The 21,933-nt window shown below is 42.8% G+C and overlaps 1 protein-coding gene across 4 annotated transcripts in view; it reads right to left on the reverse strand.

Annotated features, from left to right (window-relative positions):
- Positions 1-21,933, reverse strand: part of MED4 (mediator complex subunit 4) — a 56,439-nt gene that overhangs the window by 3,955 nt on the left and 30,551 nt on the right. For 3 of the 4 annotated variants that reach the window (XM_072783104.1, XM_072783106.1, XM_072783105.1), the window contains 4 exons: positions 8,061-8,127; positions 3,996-4,166; positions 1,818-1,875; positions 102-188 (listed from right to left, as the gene is read on the reverse strand). In XM_072783104.1, the coding sequence (XP_072639205.1) occupies positions 102-188; positions 1,818-1,875; positions 3,996-4,166; positions 8,061-8,127 (383 nt within the window). Of the gene's footprint in view, positions 1-101; positions 189-1,817; positions 1,876-3,995; positions 4,167-8,060; positions 8,128-10,600; positions 10,760-21,933 lie in introns of those variants that run through there. The other variant, XM_072783103.1, reaches the window with a different exon arrangement.

A 21,933-nucleotide genomic window follows, 5' to 3' on the forward strand; every position in this document is an offset into this window, starting at 1 on the left:
TAAATATATCCTATATTTAAATCTTTTTTCCTATTTTTAAGTATAGTTACCTAAGAATTTTCAAAACCATATATACCTAATAAAAAGAGAAGTGTTTTTACCTGGAACCCAGGTCAGTGGAGCACACACAGCATTACTTGCACTTATTCTATGTGCATATTTAATTATTTCTTCAGAGGAGATGGCACCTGAGTCAAGAAGAGAGAGTAACATGTTAGTCTAGTAACTTACAAGTCACTTACTAAATTTTAAATTACCTGAAAATAGGATAATCCGAGTTACCTACCTTCCCTAATAAAAACTAATATGTATATTGTTAAATCATATAAGATTTCCCAACTAAAGAACAAGACATCTAGAAAATACAGCTGATAAAGCATCATATTTGGGACATTAGCATGATAATGCCCACTGACCTTGATTTCTAACTACCATTAAACATTCCTACTGTTCTGAAAGCAACAGTGAACACAAATAAGACACAGGAAAGGGTGTTTTGTCTTGCATTAACAGCTTAGCTATTAAAGCAGCAGCTCATACTACACCACTCAATTGTGACTTAACGTGACCCTAAGGAAAGAAGTAGACCCAAGTAGAAACATGTCCACAATATACTCATTAGATTTAAAAACTAAGCTGCTCGATGCCTGGGTGGCTCAGTTGGTTAAACATTTGCCTTTGGTTCAGGTCGTGATCCCAGGGCCCTGTGATGGTGTCTCACACTGGGCTCCCTGCTCAGTGGGTCTGCTTCTCCTTCTACCCCTCCCCATTCCTTGTGCTCTCTCCCCCCACTCAAAAAAAATCTTAAAAAAAAAAAAAAAAGTAAGCTGCTAAATAATACATACAGCATGACCTGGTTTTTGTTTTAGAATATATGTATATATATGTATTTGCATTAAACACCTAAAAAATGGACACACACTAAACATTAACAGTGGTTATCTGAAATAGGAAAAGAGGAGGAAAGTTAGATAACTCTGAGGTGATTATAGGTAAATAATCTATAAACCAGGGGGATCCCTGGGTGGCTCAGCAGATCGGGGAGTCCCAGGATCGAGTCCCAAGTCAGGCTCCCTGCCTGGAGCCTGCTTCTCCCTCTGCCTGTGTCTCTGCCTCTCTCTCTGTGTGTTTCTCATGAATAAATAAATAAAATCTTAAAAAAAAAAAAAAAAAAAGGAGGCATGCTGGGGTTGCACCATTAAATGTGCACACATCCCAAAGCCACATCTACTTCTGACTTCAGGACACTCTCGTTTCACTTCAGTCGCCCACTGCACATTTTCTTTCACTCTCTATCCTGTCTTTTAAGATCCAACTCAGGGATCCCTGGGTGGCGCAGCAGTTTGGCGCCTGCCTTTGGCCCAGGGCGTGATCCTGGAGACCCGGGATCGAATCCCACATCAGGCTCCCGGTGCATGGAGCCTGCTTCTCCCTCTGCCTGTGTCTCTGCGCCTCTCATTCTCTCTCTGTGACTATCATAAAACAAAACAAAAAAAAAAGATCCAACTCACATGCCACTTGCTTCCAGCTTGCAGTTCTCTTCCTTTTTCCCAACAACTTTATAAACCTGTCTACTGCACATTCAGATACAAAGCCATAACTTCCCTTATATTATTGCTTCTCAGAACCTGAAAAAGGTATATCTCCCTAACAATACATAGCATATAGTACTAGAGCCTAGCAGACACTTTACAATAAAAATTTATTGGAATCATTTCAATAGCAACAAATGATTACCAGTAATACTCTCATCCATTTCTTGAAACCAAAACTTGGATTTTACACAGAAAGTCATTCATGTTCCCAATAGTACTAACCTTTTCTTGCCTTTTCTATTGATTTGAGTTTTTCTTTTGCTTGGTAAACAGCTGTTGCCTAATTTGAACATTAAAAAAAGAAATATGGTTTATTCTTAACTTTATCAAGCAGAATGTTTACCTTCATTCACAAAATGATTAATCCCACAGGAACAATATGCAAAATTTGGAAATCCCCATAATTTATTTGCAATATTCTGAAACACCACTTGGGAATCATTTATATCAGTTGGTTAATAAAAGAAATATGTATTCATGAATCAGTCTTCATTCATTAGTTGTTAGAAATAAAGTATAAATTAGATTGTTTACTAACATTTCTTTATGCCTTCTATCACAGATATGCATAAGATAACCAGATCACATATGACTCATAAAACATCCTATTCTTGCGTTTATCTCTTCTTGTTCAAAGAGAAAATACCAAAATATTTTTTTTTTCTAATTTCAAGATACATTCTTGGATTGACAGTCTTACTCACTTATACAATACCATTACCTCCATGCTTAATGATTGCTATAATGAAAACATCCCCAAGTTCCCCCCTCAATCCTGCTCCATTAAAGGGTAAAATGAAGTTAAGCTAGTATATGCATCCTCAACTAGAACAGTAGTTAAGAATATGGAGTCAGAGAGAACTAGGTTTAAGTTCCATCTCTCTACTTTTCACTCTTCCTGGGCAAAGTCGTTAATTTAAAAAATTTAAAATCTTGGGTTTCTTCATCTGTAAAATACTAACCTAGAGTAACTGTTAAGAAGACTGAGATAATACATGTAAATTGCAAATAAGCACAAGGCCTGATGCACAAGTGCCCAATAAATGATAGTTGCTATACCTAAGTCATAAAATTCCATCTTTTTATGGTCCTTGCATTAACTGTCTTTAATTTAATAATTACATTTTTGGAAATCAAATCTAAAGAATACAATCTGAAATGCAGAAGAGAAAAAGAACTTTTTTGCAATGATACTCAAAGCATTCTTTATAACAGAAAGTTGGAAAACTAAACAAAGGATATATGAAAAACACTTAAGTTTTAATAAACAGTAATAGAAAGCCGGTTAGTATCCTATTAATTATGACATAAAAAATGAAAACTTCTGGGAAAAAAAAAAAAGTTTGTATACCTGAAACCTCTGTAACACCGTGTGTCAATCAGACTTCAATTTAAAAATCAACTATAAGCCTACAGGAAAATTAAAAAAAAAAAAATACATCTGGCACTGAAATGAAATGCACAAAACTAAGAATAATGGTAATCTGAACAGAGGGACTAAAGACAATGTTTTCCTCTTCTTTCTACTTTCTCTACTTTCTGAATATCTTTTGGCAAGTATTACTTTCCTAATGGAAAATAATTTTATTATATATTTTTTTAAAAAGCATTTACTTGGGGTCATTTCTTCAGCAGGAGTGGTTAAAGTATCCTGAACCACTGAGGTTTCTTTTTACTAAAGCCCATTGTGACATTGTGACACATTTGGAAGATTCATTAGGGATAAGGATTCCAGCAATATCTGCTCCATTTGAGACTCAGACTCAGCTACTGCTGTGATACCACCACATAACAATTTCATTAGTCAGTTATTTAGTAAAACAACTGGGCAAATAACAGCAAAGAAATTGTTTTTTTTGAAATAGTAGCCAAGAGCAAGAAAAAAAAAAAAAAAAAAAAAACTAGAGTAGTTGACATATGCCCAAATTCCACCTAGTTTAGAATGGAAGACTAAATAAGTTATTATAAACTTTTTTTTTTAAGAGTTCATTGATTTTTTCCTGAGAGATACAGAGACAGAGAGGCAGAGACACAGGCAGAAGGAGAAGCAGGCTCCCCGCGGGGAGCCGGATGTGGGACTCAATCCCAGGACCTCGGGACCACAACCTGAGCCGAAGGCAGAAGCTCAACCACTGAGCCACCCAGGTTGTCCCAGTTAATATAAATTTTAATCAATTTTTAAAATTGGTACATATTTCTACCGATTTCAAAATATTTTTAAAGCTGAAGTAAAGATTTAGGCTACTAATAACTGAAAACTTCTAACAGGACAGGATAAAAGTACAAGTTCCCAGTTCTATTAATCCAGTCCTGTGGAAATCTAAATAAACTTTAAAATGGCTTTCTTTTTCAGAAACAGATTAAACAATATCCTTTTTTATCTTCCTTCTATCAACTTACCAGTATTTGCTCTGCTTCCTTTAGCTGTTTCTGTAGTTGCTGAATATCACTGTCCCTCTTCTCCACTTCCTTTTCTAAAACTTGCATTTCATGATGGATTTTTCCCTGATTAAGTGCCAACTTCATCAGTTCTTGAAATTCCCCATCTCTATGAATTAACAACTCCAGGACCTATCAGGTAACAGTTGATTAAAGCAGACAGCAGAATACTGAAAAATGACATTCCAATGAAACAAAGACTCTACATGTGAATTGGCCAGGCTATAAAATTTTAGCACCTTCAATGTATTACTCTAATCAATGTTAAGAATAAAAATAGCCTATGATTATTTTAGAAAACAAATTAGTATCAAAACTTTTTTTTCTGATTATATGCTATTCTTTCATACAAAACAAGTCTTCAAACTTCCAACATGCCAAAATGAGGTTTATTCATTTCCCGGTAAAAATAAAAATTTTAAAGTTTATCCTTAAAAATATAATGTAATGGAGGTTCCCCCCAATTTTAGTATTTGAGATTATTTTAGATGACACCAGGAACTTTAAAAAATTCGTACAAAAAAAAATTTGTACAAAACAAATAGTCTGATTAAAAATGGGCAAAGAAACTGAACATTTTTCCAAAGACATATAAACGAGGTACATGCAATGGTGCTCAACATCACTAACTTATCAGGGAAATGCAAATCAAAACCACAATTGGGTATCACCTCATACCAGTTACAAAGGCTGTAATCAAAAAAACAAGAGGTAAGTGTTGGTGAGGATGTGGAGAAAAGGGAACCCTCGTGCACTGATGGTAGGAATGTTAACTAGTGCAACCACCATGGAAAACAGTATGGAAGTTACTTAAAAAAATTTAAAATAGAACTACCATATGATCTAGCAATTTCACTTCTGGGTACCTATCTGAAGAAAATGAAATTATCATCTCAAAAACATATTTACACCCGTGTGTTCACTGCTGCATTATTTACAATAGCCAGGACTGAAAGCAAACTAACAATCTATCAATATATGGATGGATAAAGAAAATGTGGTATTTTTTTTTTTTAGTTCTTATTTAAATTCCAGTTAGTAGCAATACAGTGTAATATTAGTTTCAAGTGTACAATACATACATCATACTCGCTGATCACAAGTACACTCCTTAGTCCCCATCACCTATATTCACCCATTCTCCTAAACACCTCCCCTCTGGTAACCATCAATTTGTTCTCTATAGTTAAGAGTCTGTTTCTTGATTTCCCTCTTTTTTCCCCTATGATCACTTGTTTTGTTTCTTAAATTCCACATGAATGAAATTATATGGTATTTGTCTTTTTCTGACTTATTTCACTTAGCCTAATACTTTGTAGCTCCATCCAGATTGCTACAAATGGCAGGATTTCATTATTTTTTTATGAGTAATATTCTAGTGTGTGTGTGTGTGTGTGTGTGTGTGTAAGCACCTCTATACACCACCTCTTCTTACCCATTCATTAGCTGATGAACATTTGGGCTTTTCCCATAATTTGGCTATTGCTGATAATACTGCTAAAAACATTGGGTACCTGTATCCCTTCGAACTAGTAGAAAATGTGGAATGTATACACACACACACACACACACAGAAATATTATTCAGCCATAAAAAAGAATGAAATCTTGTCATTTGTGACAACATGGATGAACCCTCAGGCCATTATATTAGGTCAAATAAGTCAGAGAAAGGCAAATACTGCATGATCTCACTTACATGTGGAATCTACAAGAGCCAAATTCAAAGAATAACAAATCAGATTGGTGGTTGCCAGGGCAAAATGGGTGAAGATGATCAAAAGGTACAAACTTCCAGCTATAAGATAAGTTCCGGAAATGTAATGTACAGAAATGGTGAGTACAGTTAACAATACTGCATTGTATATTTGAAAGTTGCTAAGACAGTAAATTTTAGCAACTTTAAGAAAGTTCTTAAAAATGTACAGAGAAACAGAATAGAAATTTTTCCAAAGGCACCCAAATCACCAACAGGTACATGAAAAGGTGCCACAGTTTCCCTGACATCTTCTTAAAAGTTCTTAAGAAAAAAAAATTTTAAGTATGTGAGGTAACGTAAATTAACTAAACTTACTGTGATAATCACTTCACAATACATACATGTATCAAATCATTGTCGCATATCTTAAACTAATGCGATGTTATATTTCTACTGTTATCTCAATAAGAGTAGAAAAAAATTTAAAAGCCTGAAGTGCTAAACACGATGCAAAGACATGACAAAATGTACATTTTTTAAAGTCACAAAATTGTATATAATCAACTATAAAATAAATAATAATAATAATAATAAATAAATAAATATAGCAAATAAATGAGTAAAATATTAAACTATATAAGGAAACTTGACAATATAATTAAGTAAATGCTTCATTATGGCTGTCTCAGAGTTAAGCTGACTGCAGAAATACTATTATGATAAATGTCTGATACTTAAAAAAACTTTTACAGTTGCACATTTTTGCTATTATGTTCAAGAAAATACATAACTCATATTAGACCTGTGATGTCATGCATACTATTGTTTTATGATGAAGATGGTTTAAAAAAGAGCAATTTCCAAAAATAAATTTTCATATGGGCACATCCAAACTAATATTTAGTACTTTCGTTGAAAATTATACAGGAATTCACAACACTAAGTATAAAGTTTAATTCTTTCCCTGGGTAGTGACGATGACAATTATCCATTACTGAGCTCTCCTTATTTGTACTTAACATGCAGTATCGTAAATCCTCACAACAACTTTATGTGACAAGGTACTGTTATTTTTTAGGGACAGAACTGCTAGTCCTTAAAAAGTATAAGAAAAGTTAGTGCTGACCAGGCAGGTCTTGGTTATGACCTATTGAATAATCTGTGTGCCTGGGAAGTAAAGTCAAAACCTATATTTCATTTTGTAGTAAGTACTTACTTAATTTTACATGTATTTATCAATAAAGTATCTGAGACTGGCATTCCTCTATTAGCATTTTTCTCTATAAGCTTTTCCTAAAAACAAACAACATACTAAAAACAACTTTAATCTCCCCCAAAGTCCCAGCTTTTACTACTTGTAGCGTATCTAATTCCCCCTCTCCACCTGAAGGGATTAATCGTTGAAGAAAACAAGTTTTATGATACTTCTCTATTATCAGTCAATTGAATTTCTCTGCCCTCAAAACATATCATAAAATAAAACTAAGATAATAATAGGGCAGAGAGGAGGGAGAAGAGATCTATGAGATGTCTCCTGTTACTAAAAAGGTTAATCTTTCCCAGCTGTTTTCTTTTAAAAAAACTTTTTTTTTTTTTTTTAAATTACAGTAGAAAACACATAAAATGACATTTGCCCTCTTAACTTTAAAAAGTTTTTGGATCATTCCTGGGTGGCTTAGTGGCTGAGTGTCTGCCTTCAGCTCAGGCTGTGATCCCGGGGTCCTGGGATCGAGTCCCACATCGGGCTCCCCACAGAGGACCTACTTCTCCCTCTGCCTGTGTCTCTCATGAGTAAATAAATAATACAAATTAATTAATTTAAAAAAGGTTTTGGATCAGAAAAAAAAATCTGCTCACCGTAGAAAATTACAAAGCACAGAAAGGAATAAAGAAAATAAAAACATGTAAATTTAACCTCCACAAAATAACTTCTGTTAACAGTTGTATGCTCTTTAATTTCTATTACTTCTCAAGTTGCATTAGGGGAACCAGGTCTATATAATAAAAGGTAGTTTATGACAGCATTAACTTTTTTTATTTCAAATATTGTTTTAACCTCCATTTAACAAGTTTATTAGTTGGTTAATTCAAAAGACAAAAACGAATAAATGTGTAACTAGAAGAAAAAACAATACTGCTAAACCTTTAGACTTTTTTCTTCTCAAGCAGTGTTACCCTATGTAAGTGATTCGAAGTATCAATTTAAAAATTGTAATCTATAATTTAACAGAATCCAATCTTCCTGTTCTCACACAAAGTAAATGTAAATAGGGAAATTGCACAAATAATGGGGATTTCTTGTTTGTAATATAAAAAGAAACCACTTACCTGGTTTTCCTCATCAGGCGGCAACAACTTTTGGTTTCTTGAAATTGCCAGCATTTCTATAAGTTCTCTAAAAAAGAAAAACAAAAACATCTTTGCAAAATACAACAGAAGCTTTATTAACTGATCTCTACCTAACTGACTTGCTAGATTCATGGCACCCACAGCATGCTGAGTATTCAGAGCCCCTGCCCAGTGACCGTGCGCTTGGGCTCTCATCAGCTAAGCGGTACTCTCTCACCAAGACTCAGTTATGTCTGTTACCAGATCCAGTTATGCAAGTTTTACTTTACTAGTATAGTTAAATATATTAAATATCCATTTCATAAATACCAACGAAATATGACTGTCAACAGAAAAGAGTAATTTCCATAAAAACCTAAACTGAATACTTGGGAAAGACTCAACAGCTGCCTGCAAAGAACTGCAAAGTCATGAAAATTCAGCAAGTCTACCCTAAGACTGCTTGATAAGCATTTAAGTTTATTTACTTTTTTTTTTTTTTAAAGTAATCTCTATGCCCAAGGTGGGGCTCAAATTCACAACCCATAGATCAAGTCGCATACTCTACTGCCTGAGCCAGTCAGGCACCCCTCATTTCACTTTAACGAAACACACTAGAAATTGGTGGACAAGGCATTATGGGTGGTTTATGCAAGAAAACCCCCTAAATTAAGGAGTAGATGAATCATTTTTTAAATGATTTTCTATGTGAACTGAAATTTTTAATTAACCAAACAGGTATCAACTAAGGGATTCTAATGTATAATAAAGTCCTATCTTTCTGGAATGCTTATTTACTAGACATGCCAATTTTCCTTTATGAAAACTAGTATAAAGAGGAGTATAAAATATGTATCAGGTAATATCCTGATACACTAGTTTCAAACTTGCTGACAGATGGGACTCCAGAAATTATGCAAGAGGTACAGATGCACAATTAGCAACAGGACACCACCAGTCAGCCCCAGTAAAGCCTGTACCTTCTCACTGGCCGCCAGACTATTTTCACCTTTATATTTCCATCTTCCTTACTGCCAGCCTCAAACTATTTTTCTGGATGGTGCCAACTGGACCCAACCTTCCCCACTTTGAGGTTCTCATACCATTATGCATGCACTAGCTAGCTAATTAATGAATAAAGTGGATATGGCAATGGAAAGTCTTCATTCACCCACTGATTAAACATTTAAGTTTCCACTGTGTGCCAGGCACTTTCTGGATGCCTAGCTTATGAAAGTGAACAAAGGAATTTAAATTATAATACAGAAGAGAAAAACCAAGAAAGCAGGTAAATCAAACCAGAGTTAGAAGAAGGGCTGGGAAGAAACTGAAGCAGTGTTAGAGTGTGTCAGTGAGTTGTCTGGCCACTCACACTGGTGGAGTCAGGGAGGGCTTCTATAAGTGAGAAAAGCCGGGTTCAGGGGCCCAAAGATGGGTTTGAGGAAGGGTGGCCAGGACACAGCAGTCAGTACCGAGGAGCAGGATACACAATGAGGACGGGTCCGGAGGGCGGGTGGGCCAGGCTGTGTGAGGGCCTCACAGGTCATGGTAAAGAATCAGCATTTCATTCCAGGTACAATGGAAAGCGACTGGATCATTTTAACTTTTTTAAAAAGATTTTTTTATTTTGAGAGAGAAAAAAAAAATGAAGGAGGGGGAGGCAGAGGAAGGAGCGGATTCAGGGCTCAATCCAGGACCCTGCACCCACCTGAGCCCAAGGTGGACGCCCCACTGACTGAGCAACCCAGGCGCCCCACTGATGCATCATTTTAAATGGAAATGACATGACCTGATTTATGTTTTTAAGCAATTGCTAAGCTACCTGGAAAATGGATTTTAAGAGGAGTAGAATGGAAATCAAGTTAAGTGGCTTCTGTAGACAAAGGATGGCATCTGCTTTGACTAGGTCCTAGCCGCTGGGACACAGTCATGGAAATAGGTGACAGCTATCTCTGAGTGCCGGGGTCCGGGGTGTCCCTGCAGGTCACCGAGCGCCCCCCAGGTCCCCCCTCCCCCATCACCAAGTGTCAGGTCCCGGAGTGTCCCTGCAGGTACCGAGCGCCCCCCCAGATCCCCAGTCCCCCCATCTCCGAGTGTCAGGTCCCGGGTGTCCCTGCAGGTACCGAGCGCCCTCCCAGGTCCCCCCTCCCCCCATCTCCCAGTGCCGGGGTCCCGGGGTGTCCCTGCAGGTCACTGAGCGCTCCCCCAGGTCCCCCCTCCCCCATCACCGAGTGTCAGGTCCCGGAGTGTCCCTGCAGGTACCGAGCGCCCCCCCACGTCCCCCCTCCCCCATCTCCCAGTGTCAGGTCCCGGGTGTCCCTGCAGGTCACCGAGCGCCCCCCCAGGTCCCCCCTCCCCCCATCTCCCAGTGTCAGGGTCCCGGGGTCACCGCCGCTATCAAGCGTCCCCCGGGGGCTGTGCGGGGGGAAGAGGCCGCGTCCGGGTCTCGTGGGGCTGCGACCTCGAGGCCACGACCCCGCCGCGGTCTCCGGAGCGCCGCCTCCCCGACTCCAGCCAGGCCGCCCGCCCGACGCCCCTACCTCGACAAGACCTCCAGGTCCTCCAGCGCAGACAGCAGCCGCTCCCGCGTGCTGTTCCCGCCCGCCGCGCCCGCGCCGCCCCCCGGCCGCTCCTTCTCCTTCTCCCCACCCGAGGCCGCCGCCATGCTGCTCGCGGGCCGGAAGCCGGAGACTGCGCAGACCCCGGCGCGCGGAGGCGGGCTCCGGAAGCGGAAGTGAGGGCCACCGAGGCGGGGCGGGGGGGGGGGGGCGCGGAGCAGAGGCGGGGCCGCAGCGCCCCCTACGTGCCTGGCGGTGCACTGCGGGCGGCGGCGCTGTGCAGCCCTGGGAGCAGGCTCGGGGCGCTCAGGGCTCAAGCACCAATGGGAGGGGTTTTAAGCATGTCGGGAAATTTGCATAACAACTTACATCTTGTATCAGTTTCTTTTTTCTTTTTTTAGGATTTTATTTACAGAGGGAGAAGCAGGCTGCCTGCAGGGAGCCCGATGTGGGACTCGAACCCGTGACCCGGGGTCACGACCTGGGCCGGAGGCAGGTGCTCCACCGCTGAGCCCCCCAGATGCCCCCTTCTATCAGTTTCTTTGTGAGATGGGCTGGTCTCAGTATTAACCGTCTTTAGTGTGCATCCCTACAGTGCTAGCCCCACCCTCCTGTTTGGCCTCTCCTAGGGGTTGTAAGCACCATAGGACAAGAGCCATCATCTGCCTCTTTTTCTTTATGGTTGTAAAACACACATAACCTAAAACGGACCGTGTTAACCATGGCTAAGTGTAGGGTCAGGGGCCTTAAGCATAGTCATGTGGTTATGCTACTTTCACCATCATCCATTACCTCTTTCCATCTTGCAGAACTGGGACTGTGTCCACTGAACAACAAGTCCCCCTTCCTTCCTGCCCCAGCCCCTGACAGCCACCGTTCTACCCTCTGTCTCCAAATTTTGACTACTCTAGGGACCTCATATAAATGAAATCATACAATATTCGTCTTTTGGGGACTGTGTCATTTGACTTAGTGTAATGTCCTAATGTCCTCCACTCCCATCCCTGTGTTAGCACGTGTCAGAATTTCCCTCCTTTTTAAGGCCGGACAATATTCCCTAACGTATAGCCATCGCATTGTGCTTATCCATTCTTTCATCCGCACACATTGGGGTTGCTTCTACGGTTTCACAATCCATCTTTATAACCATCTATCTCCCAACAAAGTGTTTTGCTCACTGATCAAGATGCCTGTTGGAAGTGAATGAGTAAATATAGCAGGTAAGAGGTAGTGTATGAAAATGGTTTAAATAATCAATACAACACAGATTCCAAATGAAAGCCCAAACTCCGCCTCAACTCACTTTTCCTGGAGAGAGCAATGTAGTTGGAAACTCTCCCTATCAGGAAAACCCAAAGTTGCAACAGTACTGGGGATGCGGGTTCTGTATGGGGCCAAGCTGTGATTTTCAAAGATGAGATGGAGAGATGTCACCTACAGACAACAGCTTGGAGTGTCTCCTTCATTCTGTCATCCTGACCTCTGGCCTGTTCTCTTGGAGGTGCTTAGCCTGCTTCCTGCTGGGTACCCAGACTTGAGGATTTCCTCAGGGACTCATGCGAAAACAAAACAAAACCATTCATAGCAACTGCTATACAATCCAGAATGCTGATTTATTCATTTACAATAAAAAATATTAGTGCCAAGCACAATTTTCCTTGTGGACAAACTTATACAGGAAGACCAATTATCACCAGAATGTGGCTTGGTAAACCTGGATTATAACAAATGAATATAGATTTTTTAAAAAAATGCAACCATCAGGATTTTTTTTTTTTTTTTTTTTAACCATCAGGATTTGTATCCACATAGCATACGGATGTTTGTAGTAAAGAGATTGGAATATCTGTGTCCCCAGACCATGCAAGAGACCTGAGGACACCTTTTGTTTTCCAACCATTCCCTACTTCTGCTCTTGGCTAAACCCTTCTCTAAATATGGTCCATTCTCAGACAATGGAATACATTAGATTTAAGCTTCCTAATGACCCTTGTATTCCAAGCATACCTGCCAGCAGCTCTGGTCAGTGATTTCTTAAGTTTCTGAGGGGCTCAACTGTAGTCTGTGTTGGTTTTCTTCTCATAGGTTCATCTTGGGCATGATTCTGGTGCAGGGAGTGGGGAGATCCTATTAGTGTAGCTTCCACATACAATCAGTTAGAACCCTAATCACTTAAAAATGACCAATTATAGGTCCTACTTTGCAGGCATGGAGGGTTAGTAGATGGACAGTATATGTGTCTTGTGAATGCCAGACCTCCTCAGATTCATCACAAAGTCATATGCGTATTGAACGTTGTCCATAGACTGACAGGAAATAACATTTCCTACAGGCATACTCTATGGCAAACTGCAGATTCTGGTGTGATAAAGAAAATACGAATTATTTTATAACTAATAGGAATATCATATATATTTTTAATAGTTAATAAATAACTCCAGGTAACTCCGAATTTAGTTTCCCAATCTATCGATTCAAAAGGGTAAGTACTACCTTCTTGTGAAATTTTACGTATTTAACATGCCAGACACTGGTCTAAGCGCTTAAAAAAAATGAACTCCATGAATTTTCACAACACCTTCTGGAGGTGAGTATTGTTATTATCTCTATGTTACAGATAACGAAGCTGAGGAGGCAGAGGAATTCAGAGACTTGCCCCAAATCATACAGCTGATAAGCGCCAAAGCTGGGATCTGAACAGAGTCTGGCTCCAAGGTCTGTGCTCTTAGCCACTGGTTATTTATCCTGTCTTCTCTCTTAATTTTTTTATTTTTATTTTTTATGAACTTTATTTAATAGTTCACGAAGTGGACAGTCTTCTTTTGCAGAACTACTGTCTCTGTTTTTAAAGAAAGAGATATCTTCATGCATCGAAAAGGGGTTGGGAACCTCTGGTCTAAAATACAAGCACTTTCTAATGCAGAGTTTGGGATTTGGAGTAAAAAGAAGTTTACAAACTTTTGGTAAGAGGTGGAATGGAAGCATACAGCAAGAAACTCCACTGGCCTGTCCCTAAGAGTAAGCAAAATAGGTGGCTACATGTATTATGTGCATTTTAAAAATTATTTTTTTATTTTTACCGAGCAATATATGTAAAGATCAAAAAGTGAAATACTGCTCAAAAGCGTAGAAGAAACTATGAAGGATATCCAGCTCCCTACTGGCAGCTACGCTCGACATTCTTCACGGTTTCTCCTATGCTTTCCTTATTATTTATTTATTTATTTATTTATTTATTTATAAAAGATTTTATTTATTTATTCATGAGAGACACAGAGAGGGAGAAGCAGGCTCCAAGCAGGGACCTGACGTGGGACTCGATTCCCGGTCTCCTGGATCACAACCCGGGCTATAGGTGGCACCAAACCCCTGAGCCACCCGGCCTGCCCTGTTTCCCTATTTTAAAGTAATTCGCATACATTCTATATCTTTTTTCCAACTCTTTTAGAAATCTCTTTCCTGTTGCGCTGAATAAGGATTTCATCTCTCTTCCATGCCCCATTCCCCTTCTTCTGTCCTCTCAATGCACAGAACCCAATTTTTTGTTAAATCAATAGTCAATTCTTTCCTTGCTACGCTATTATTTACATATAACTGTGTCAATGTGATTTATTTGAGATGCCTAACAGATATTTCCATAGAGGTTTTGAAATATAAAATGGAAAAGGACGGAAATTTGTCTTGGACATCGAAACACATTGCACTGCTCTGTGCAGACTTTCCAGTTACATATTTATGTGTGTGTGCACCGGGTCAAATATAAATTATATATTTTTACTGTGGATTGAAAAAGTTTGCAAGCATTGGAGCATACGGAGGATGCCAACCCTGCCCCTTAGGAAAACAACTCCTTCCACCAGAAGGGCCTCAAAGGAAGGATCTATATAAGTTTTGTATTCTAGGGGTGGAAAGTTAAAGTACAATAAAACTTTGTGTTGAGATGATTCTCTGGGATTCATTGCGTAGATGGAGGGTGTTATGGGCTCAGTCGTGTGCCCTCAAAATTGCAGTCATGAGGCCCTTACAGCCCAGTTCCTCAGAACCTCAGAATGTAACTATATTTGGGCCTTCAAAGTGAGTAAGTTAAAATGAGGCTGTTAGGGTGGCTCTAATCTAATCTGATTGGTGTTTTTACAGAAATACATGAAGGCAGGGATGCCTGGGTGGCTCAGTTGGTTAAGCGTCTGCCTTCAGCTCAGGTCCTGATCCCGGTGGGGGGTCCTGGGATGGAGCCCCATGTCTGGCCCCCTGCTCTCAGAGAGTCTGCTTCTCCCTCTCTCTCTGCCTCTCTCCCCAGCTTGTGTGCTCTCTCTCTCTCTCTCAAATAAATAAAATATTAAAAAGAAAAGAAAAGAATAATGACAGCCGCCGGAAGGGGACCTTCTGCAATCCAATGAGACAAACCTCAGAAGAAACCAAACCAAACCTTGATCTTGGGGACTTCCTGCCTCTAGAACCCTGAGAAAGTAAGTGTGCGTCATTTAAGCCGGTCTGTGGTATCTTGTTGTAAGAGTTTTAGCAGACTAACAGAGAGGTTGCAGGCGGGCATCTGGAGATTTCTAAGCACTGCCTTGCATATACACCCTTGACCTCCCTGCCCTTACCTTGATTTGGCCCACTCCCTGGGCCAGACCACACAGGGGGCTACTGCAGCTGCACACAGGGCTGTGCCCCCTTGTTCCCGCCCTCCCCACTGTCCTCGCCGCACCTTCCCACCATTTCCTCTTTCTCCAAACCTCCAACACCTTCCCCCAAACCCCCCCTCCCCCATCCCCACTTTCAACCTGGGACCTTGCTTTCTAACTCACTGAGAAGGAGGAGGAATCCCTCTGTCTCAGGCCCTGGGTGCCCTTCCCCTGCTCCTCCCCTGCTGGGGGCCACAGAAGGTTCTCTCCCCGCAGCCCCAGCTATCCGAGGCCTGGCAGCCTCAGGCCACCCCCTCCCCGCTATCATCGGGGCCTGCTGCTACTTCCCTGCTTTTCTTTTTTTTTTTTTTTTTTTTTTTTTTATTGGTGTTCAATTTACTAACATACAGAATAACACCCAGTGCCCGTCACCCATTCACTCCCACCCCCCGCCCTCCTCCCCTTCTACCACCCCTAGTTCGTTTCCCAGAGTTAGCAGTCTTTACGTTCTGTCTCCCTTTCTGATATTTCCCACACATTTCTTCTCCCTTCCCTTATTTTCCCTTTCACTATTATTTATATTCCCCAAATGAATGAGAACATATAATGTTTGTCCTTCTCCGACTGACTTACTTCCCTGCTTTTCAACCATTCTCGCCCCACTTGCCTCACCAGCGACTGCCTCGCTTCTCTGCTCCCGGGCGGCAAAACACCTGCAGACTTAGCTGGGTATTTTGCTCTCAATCCCGCTCTCTCCTTAGACCTGTTGCAATTAGTTTTATTTCTTTTTTTTTTTTAATTTTATTTATTTATTCCTGAGACACACACACACAGAGGCAGAGACACAGGCAGAGGGAGAAGCAGGCTCCATGCAGGGAGCCCGACATTGTCGATCTCGTGACCCCAGGGTCACAGCCTGGGCCCAAGGCAGGTGCTAAACTGCTGAGCTACCCAGGGATCCTTTTTTTTTTTGCAATTAGTTTTCACCCTGGCTTCCCCAGCAGCCCACGGGTGTAACAGTCCCTGGAAACCAGCGCGTGGCTGCAGGTGAGGGCGCCGGGGCCTCAGTCCTCCCGCGTCCTGGAGGGCAGTCCTCTGCTGCAATTTCCAGATTTCCAGCCGGCCGGGCTCTCTCCGTTTTGCTCCTTCCTCCTGCCCTCTCTCAGTGTCTCCGGCCGCCTTCTCCTGGCCACCCTGCGCCTACACAGGGGCCTGCGCCCAATCTTGGTCCTCCTGTCCACCACTCCCTCCTGGTCGGGTCACCCAGGCCAGGGGCCTTGAATGCCACCATGAATGGCCTCCCCTGCAGACCTGACCCCTGGACGCAGGCTTGTCGACCAGCCTCCTGGCTGCTTCTGTGACCTCCAGACAACTGCTAGTGACCTGCGGGCCTGAGCAGCCGAGCCACTGGGGGAAGCCACTGGGGAGCCGACCCAGGGGCTGGGGGAAGGCAGAGTTGCTCCAGGGGGTGAGCGGGCCGCAGAGGCGCCGGCCCACTGGCCCAGAGCCCGGCCTTCCGTCGGGGGGCTGCAGGGTGCTGGAGGGTGCTAGAGAGTGCTGGAGGGTGCTGCAGGGTGCTGGAGGGTGCTGCAGGGTGCTAGAGAGTGCTGGAGGGTGCTAGAGAGTGCTGGAGGGTGCTGCAGGGTGCTCCAGGGTGCTGGAGGGTGCTCCAGGGTGCTGCAGGGTGTTGCAGGGTGCTGGAGGGTGCTACAGGGTGCTGGAGGGTGCTGCAGGGTGCTAGAGAGTGCTGGAGGGTGCTACAGGGTGCTCCAGAGTGCTGGAGGGTGCTCCAGGGTGCTGCAGGGTGTTGCAGGGTGCTGGAGGGTGCTACAGGGTGCTGGAGGGTGCTGCTGGGTGCTCCAGGAGCAGGCTCAGGAGAGGAGGGTCCACCCGGCGCCCGAGAAGCGGGTGCCCGGGGTTGACCTGGGGTGTAGGTGGCCTGCGAGCCCCAGGGCAAGGGGGGCGCCTCGCTGCCCTTAGCGCGGTGGGGGGGGGGTGTTACGCCTCCACCTGGGCGGGGCTCCGAGGCACAGCCCACCTGCGGGTCTAGCCGCCCGCCCCCAGCTGGTGCCTTCGTGCTCCCGGTGCAGACGCCCTGCTGCTTGGCCCCCGCCCGCGCACCGTCCAGGAGCCGAGAGACCCCCTGGGCCCGCAGGCCACGCCCGGGCCTTGGCCGATGGCAGGTGCACCCCTCCCCCCCCGTGCCTGTCCTGGGGGCCGCCCCGCCGCCTCCCACCTCTGCAAGGGCTCCCCTCCCACCCGGAGCTGCTGCGGGGAGGCCCTCGGCACCGTTCCTCTGGCTTTCCCTCCTTTTTAAAAAATTATTTTTATTTTTTTTTAATTTATTTATTCATGAAAGAGAGAGAGAGAGGGAGGCAGAGACCCAGGCAGAGGGAGAAGCAGGCTCCATGCAGGGAGCCCGACGCGGGACTCGATCCTGAGACCTCGAGGTCACACCCTGGGCCGAAGGTAGATGCTCCACCGCTGAGCCACCCGGGCATCCCCCTGGCCTTCCCTTCTTGCTGGCCTCTGTCCCCTCTGCGGCGGGCCTCCCGGGCCTCAGGCACCCTCCTGCTGTCCCCACCTGCCCCCGGGGGCCCCCAGTAGTCCCCCTCTCACTCCCTGCAGGAGCCTCCCTTCCCCAGGCAGGCCCACCTGGCTCTCTCCCTTCCTTCCTTCCTTCCTTCCTTCCTTCCTTCCTTCCTTCCTTCCTTCCTTTTCTTTCTTCTTTTTTTTCTTTTCTTTTTTCTTTTCTTCTTTTCTTTTCTTTTTTTTCTTTTCTTTTCTTTCTTTTCTTTTCTTTTTTCTTTTCTTTTTTTTCTTTCTCTTTCTTGACACACAGAAAGAGGCAGAGACCCAGGCAGAGGGAGAAGCAGGCCCCATGTAGGGAGCCCGACGTGGGACTGATCCCGTGACCTCAGGGTCACAGCCTGGGCCCAGGACAGAGGCTCCCCGCTGAGCCCCCCAGGCCTCCCTGACTCCCTTTTCCTCACTGCAGTCGACCCCCACCTTCCATTCTCTTTTCCCTGCTTTGCCCTTTTCCACAGCATCCGTCATCTTCTAACTTGCTGTACGTGAGTTGATGCGTGTTTTGCTAAGTACTGCTTCCCCTGAGTGCGAGCTTGGCCTTCCACTTTGTCCCTGGTCTTGTCCTTTGCCCACTAAGGCGGCCGGTGCTGATGTGCTGCCTGCCGCAGGCTGGGCCCCGGTGAGTGTTTCTACGTTTGTTGTTGACCGAGGTGCTAAAACCACCAGAGGCGCTGGAAACAAACTATAGCTTTCTGTCGTTTTGCCTCTAAATGGTAAAACCATAATTTCAGTCTTTTCTGTCCGTGTTTCTCCTTGGGGTTTCTCAAAAGCAACTCCAAATATTTATAAAATCCTCAACCAGAAATGGAATATTCCATCGATGGTGGTCATGGTTACTTTGTAACCCAACAAACACTAGTCCTGAGGCTCCTTTCCCCAGCCACTCTCCCAAGTAAGTTTTTGAGGACTGTTGTTCAACGTCAAACCCACTAAGAGTGGGGTAGGGAGTCAGGTTTAGGTGATTCTCTCCCAGCAGTCAGGCTGTCAGTAGAGGAAAACAAGCCCCATACATCCACTAACTCTCTTGAAGAAGCGAAAAACCTTGAAATTCTACTTCAGAGCATGAGCCTCAGAGACCCTAATCCCAGGTAAAAATAACACTCAATTCGAGATCAAGCCTCCATCTCAAAAACACCATTTACGGTTTTTGAAAACATGAATTACCTCTCAAAAACCTATTGGGGGAAGAGGTGGTTTCCCAGCAACTAGCTAGGTCTTAAGACAACACTTCAATTTTTAAATGAATTGCAAAGCCTCAAAATGTGCCATTTAAACTAAATTTTGGGTTTTTTAGAGGTGGTGGGATGGGCAGAAGGAGAGACAGAGAACCTCAAGCAGACTTAGTGCTGAACATGGAGCCCAACGTGGGGCTGAGTCTCACCACCCTGAGATTAGGGCCTGAAAATCAAAAGTCACATGCTTAACCAACTGACCCACCCACGTGCCCCTAAACTGCTTTTAATAAGCCAGGTTATCTCTGGTAAATCCAGCTGGGGCTTCTGTACAGCAAGAGAAGCTAACAGTCTGAATAAAGCCTCTTATGTCCTTCACCCCCCCACCCCTGTCCTAGTTACATGATGGAGCCTCCATCTGAAGAGCTCCATCCTCCTCATTCCAAAACATGGCACAGCAAAAATTTCCACCATCCAACATTGCTCAATGTTAATTAAATTAACATCATTAATTAAATTAAAATCATGGCATTTGTCTTTAACTCCCTACATTCCTGTGCCTTGAGAATTAAAAAACAGTTTAGGTTCAACATCTCATTCTCTTTAAATATTTGTGGTGTGGTTTCAATGGAAAGGTTTCCTGGTATGAACAGACCTTCTATAAATAAAGTCTCATCTTCCTGAGATTCCCCAGGCATCGTTGAAAACTAACCACTTCTCAGTAACCCAAAAGAAAGGTGGGTAACACTAATGGCCTCCTTTCATAGATTCATTTATTTTTTTCAACAAATATTTATTCAGCTCTGTTTACATGCCAGGGACCACACTAAATGCTGGGCCTGCAAAGGTGAACAAGACAGCAGTGGTCGGAAGTCTTCCTGGAGGAAGTGAAAGTAGAGACTCCTAAGAAAGCAGATGGGGCAGGGACACTTGGGGAGCTCAGCGGTGGAGCATCTGCCCTCAGCTCAGGGTCTGATCCTGGGGTCCCGGGATGAGTCCCACGTCGGGCTCCCTGCGTGGAGCCTGCTTCTCCCTCTGCCTGTGTCTCTGCCTCTTTCTCTGTGTCTCTCATGAATAAATAAATAAAATCTTAAAAAAAGAAAAAAAAAAGAAAGCAGATGGAGCAGGAAGACTGGCAGAGATAAGGAAGGAGTCAATGTCAGAAAGAGAATGGTTAAAGTATCTCACCAACCTCTTTTTTTTTAAATTAATTAATTTATTTATTTATTTATTTTGAGAGAGAGAGCTAGAGTGGGGGTGGGGGAGGAGCAGAGGGAGAGGAACAAGCAGATTCTGTGCTGAGTGTAGAACATGATGCAGGACTTGATCTCAAAACCCTGAGATCACAACCTGAGCTGAAACCAAGAGTTGGTTGCTCAACTGACTGTGCCACCCAGGCGCCTCCGGTTTGCGCCAATTAATTACAGTAGCCCTAGGCAACCAGTACAAACTGGTTTGAATGAGATGTTCTCAATTAGATTCTAAGGAAACAGGGTTTTGTTTCTTCTCATACATAAAGCAAATTGCTAAGTGTGTTTTGGGCGCCTGAAGATCGATAAACTAAATGCATTTATATTAGCAGCATCGATTTGTGCATTGTGAGCTAAAACAGTTAAAAACCTGTTGTGATCATTAGTAGAAGCCCAGGTTATGAAAGAAAAGCCGAAAGAGGGCAGCCTGGGTGGCTCAGTGGTTTAGTGCTGCCTTCACCCCGGAGCTGATCCCGGAGACCTGGGATCGAGTCCCACGTCGGGCTCCCTGCATGGAGCCTGCTTCTCCCCCTGCCTGTGTCTCTGTCTCTCTCTCTCTCTGTGTTTCTCATGAATAAATAAAATCTTAAAAAAAAAAGTGCTGAAAGACATCTCAGAGGTCCTAAGAGGTCATCTACTCTAGTTTGACCCCAGCCTGTGATTAAACATTTTCTGGCACAGGAAGGCCGGCCTCCTCACCCATCAGCCATTTTCATTTATTTTGAGCCCAAATGTACATCAGGATATTTTTCACACATTGGGCCTAACCTGTCTTCTGAGGTCATAAATAATACATCTAATCTGTCTTTCACAGATTCACATTAAAGTTTCTTCCTTTCTTTCTTTCTTTCTTTCTTTCTTTCTTTCTTTTTCTTTCTTTCTTTCTCTTTCTTCTCAATGTGCACTGTATTTATAGAATTAACAAGAAAAATGATTATGTTTTCAAATACACATTTCAAAATTTTCAGTTTTAGATTTCCAAATAAAACCTGAGTAACTCATTTTTTAAAAAAGGGCCTTGGGGATCCCTGGGTGGCTCAGTGGTTCAGCGCCTGCCTTTGGCCCGGGGCATGATCCTGGGGTCCTGGGATCGGGTCCCACGTCGGGCTCCCAGCATGGAGCCTGCTTCTCCCTCTGCCTGTGTCTCTGCCTCTCTCTCTCTCTCTCTCTCTGTCTCTCAAATAAATAAATAAGTATATAAATAAATAAATAAATAAAATCTTTAAAAAATAAGGGTAAATATTGTGCTGGATATTTATATGTAACTATTATTTTGTTCTAGTTTTATTGAGATACAAATGACATCATATTGTATAACTTACATATAGAGCATAATGATTTGATATATGTATATATTATGAAATGATTACCAGGTTAAGTTTAGTTAACATCCATCACTCAATTTTTCCTTTTAACTATGATTTGTTAGTGTTTTTTCTTTTATTATAAAAGTATAAAAATTAAAGGCAAACCAAAAGGAAAACATGTTCTTCTTTAAAAATCTGGGAAACACAAAGAAAAAATAAAATTACCTGTTAACCCACCATTAAGAGACACATATTTTTACCATTTTACTATATTTTTTCCCCGACTTTTTGTTTTCCATACCAATCATCCCTAGTTCCTTCAGTAGCACCTCATTTAAAGAGTTTCTAGATGTTTCATCATTCTAATTACTC

Source organism: Canis lupus, chromosome 17 (assembly GCF_048164855.1).
Source record: "Canis lupus baileyi chromosome 17, mCanLup2.hap1, whole genome shotgun sequence".
NCBI classification, from domain to species: domain Eukaryota; kingdom Metazoa; phylum Chordata; class Mammalia; order Carnivora; family Canidae; genus Canis; species Canis lupus.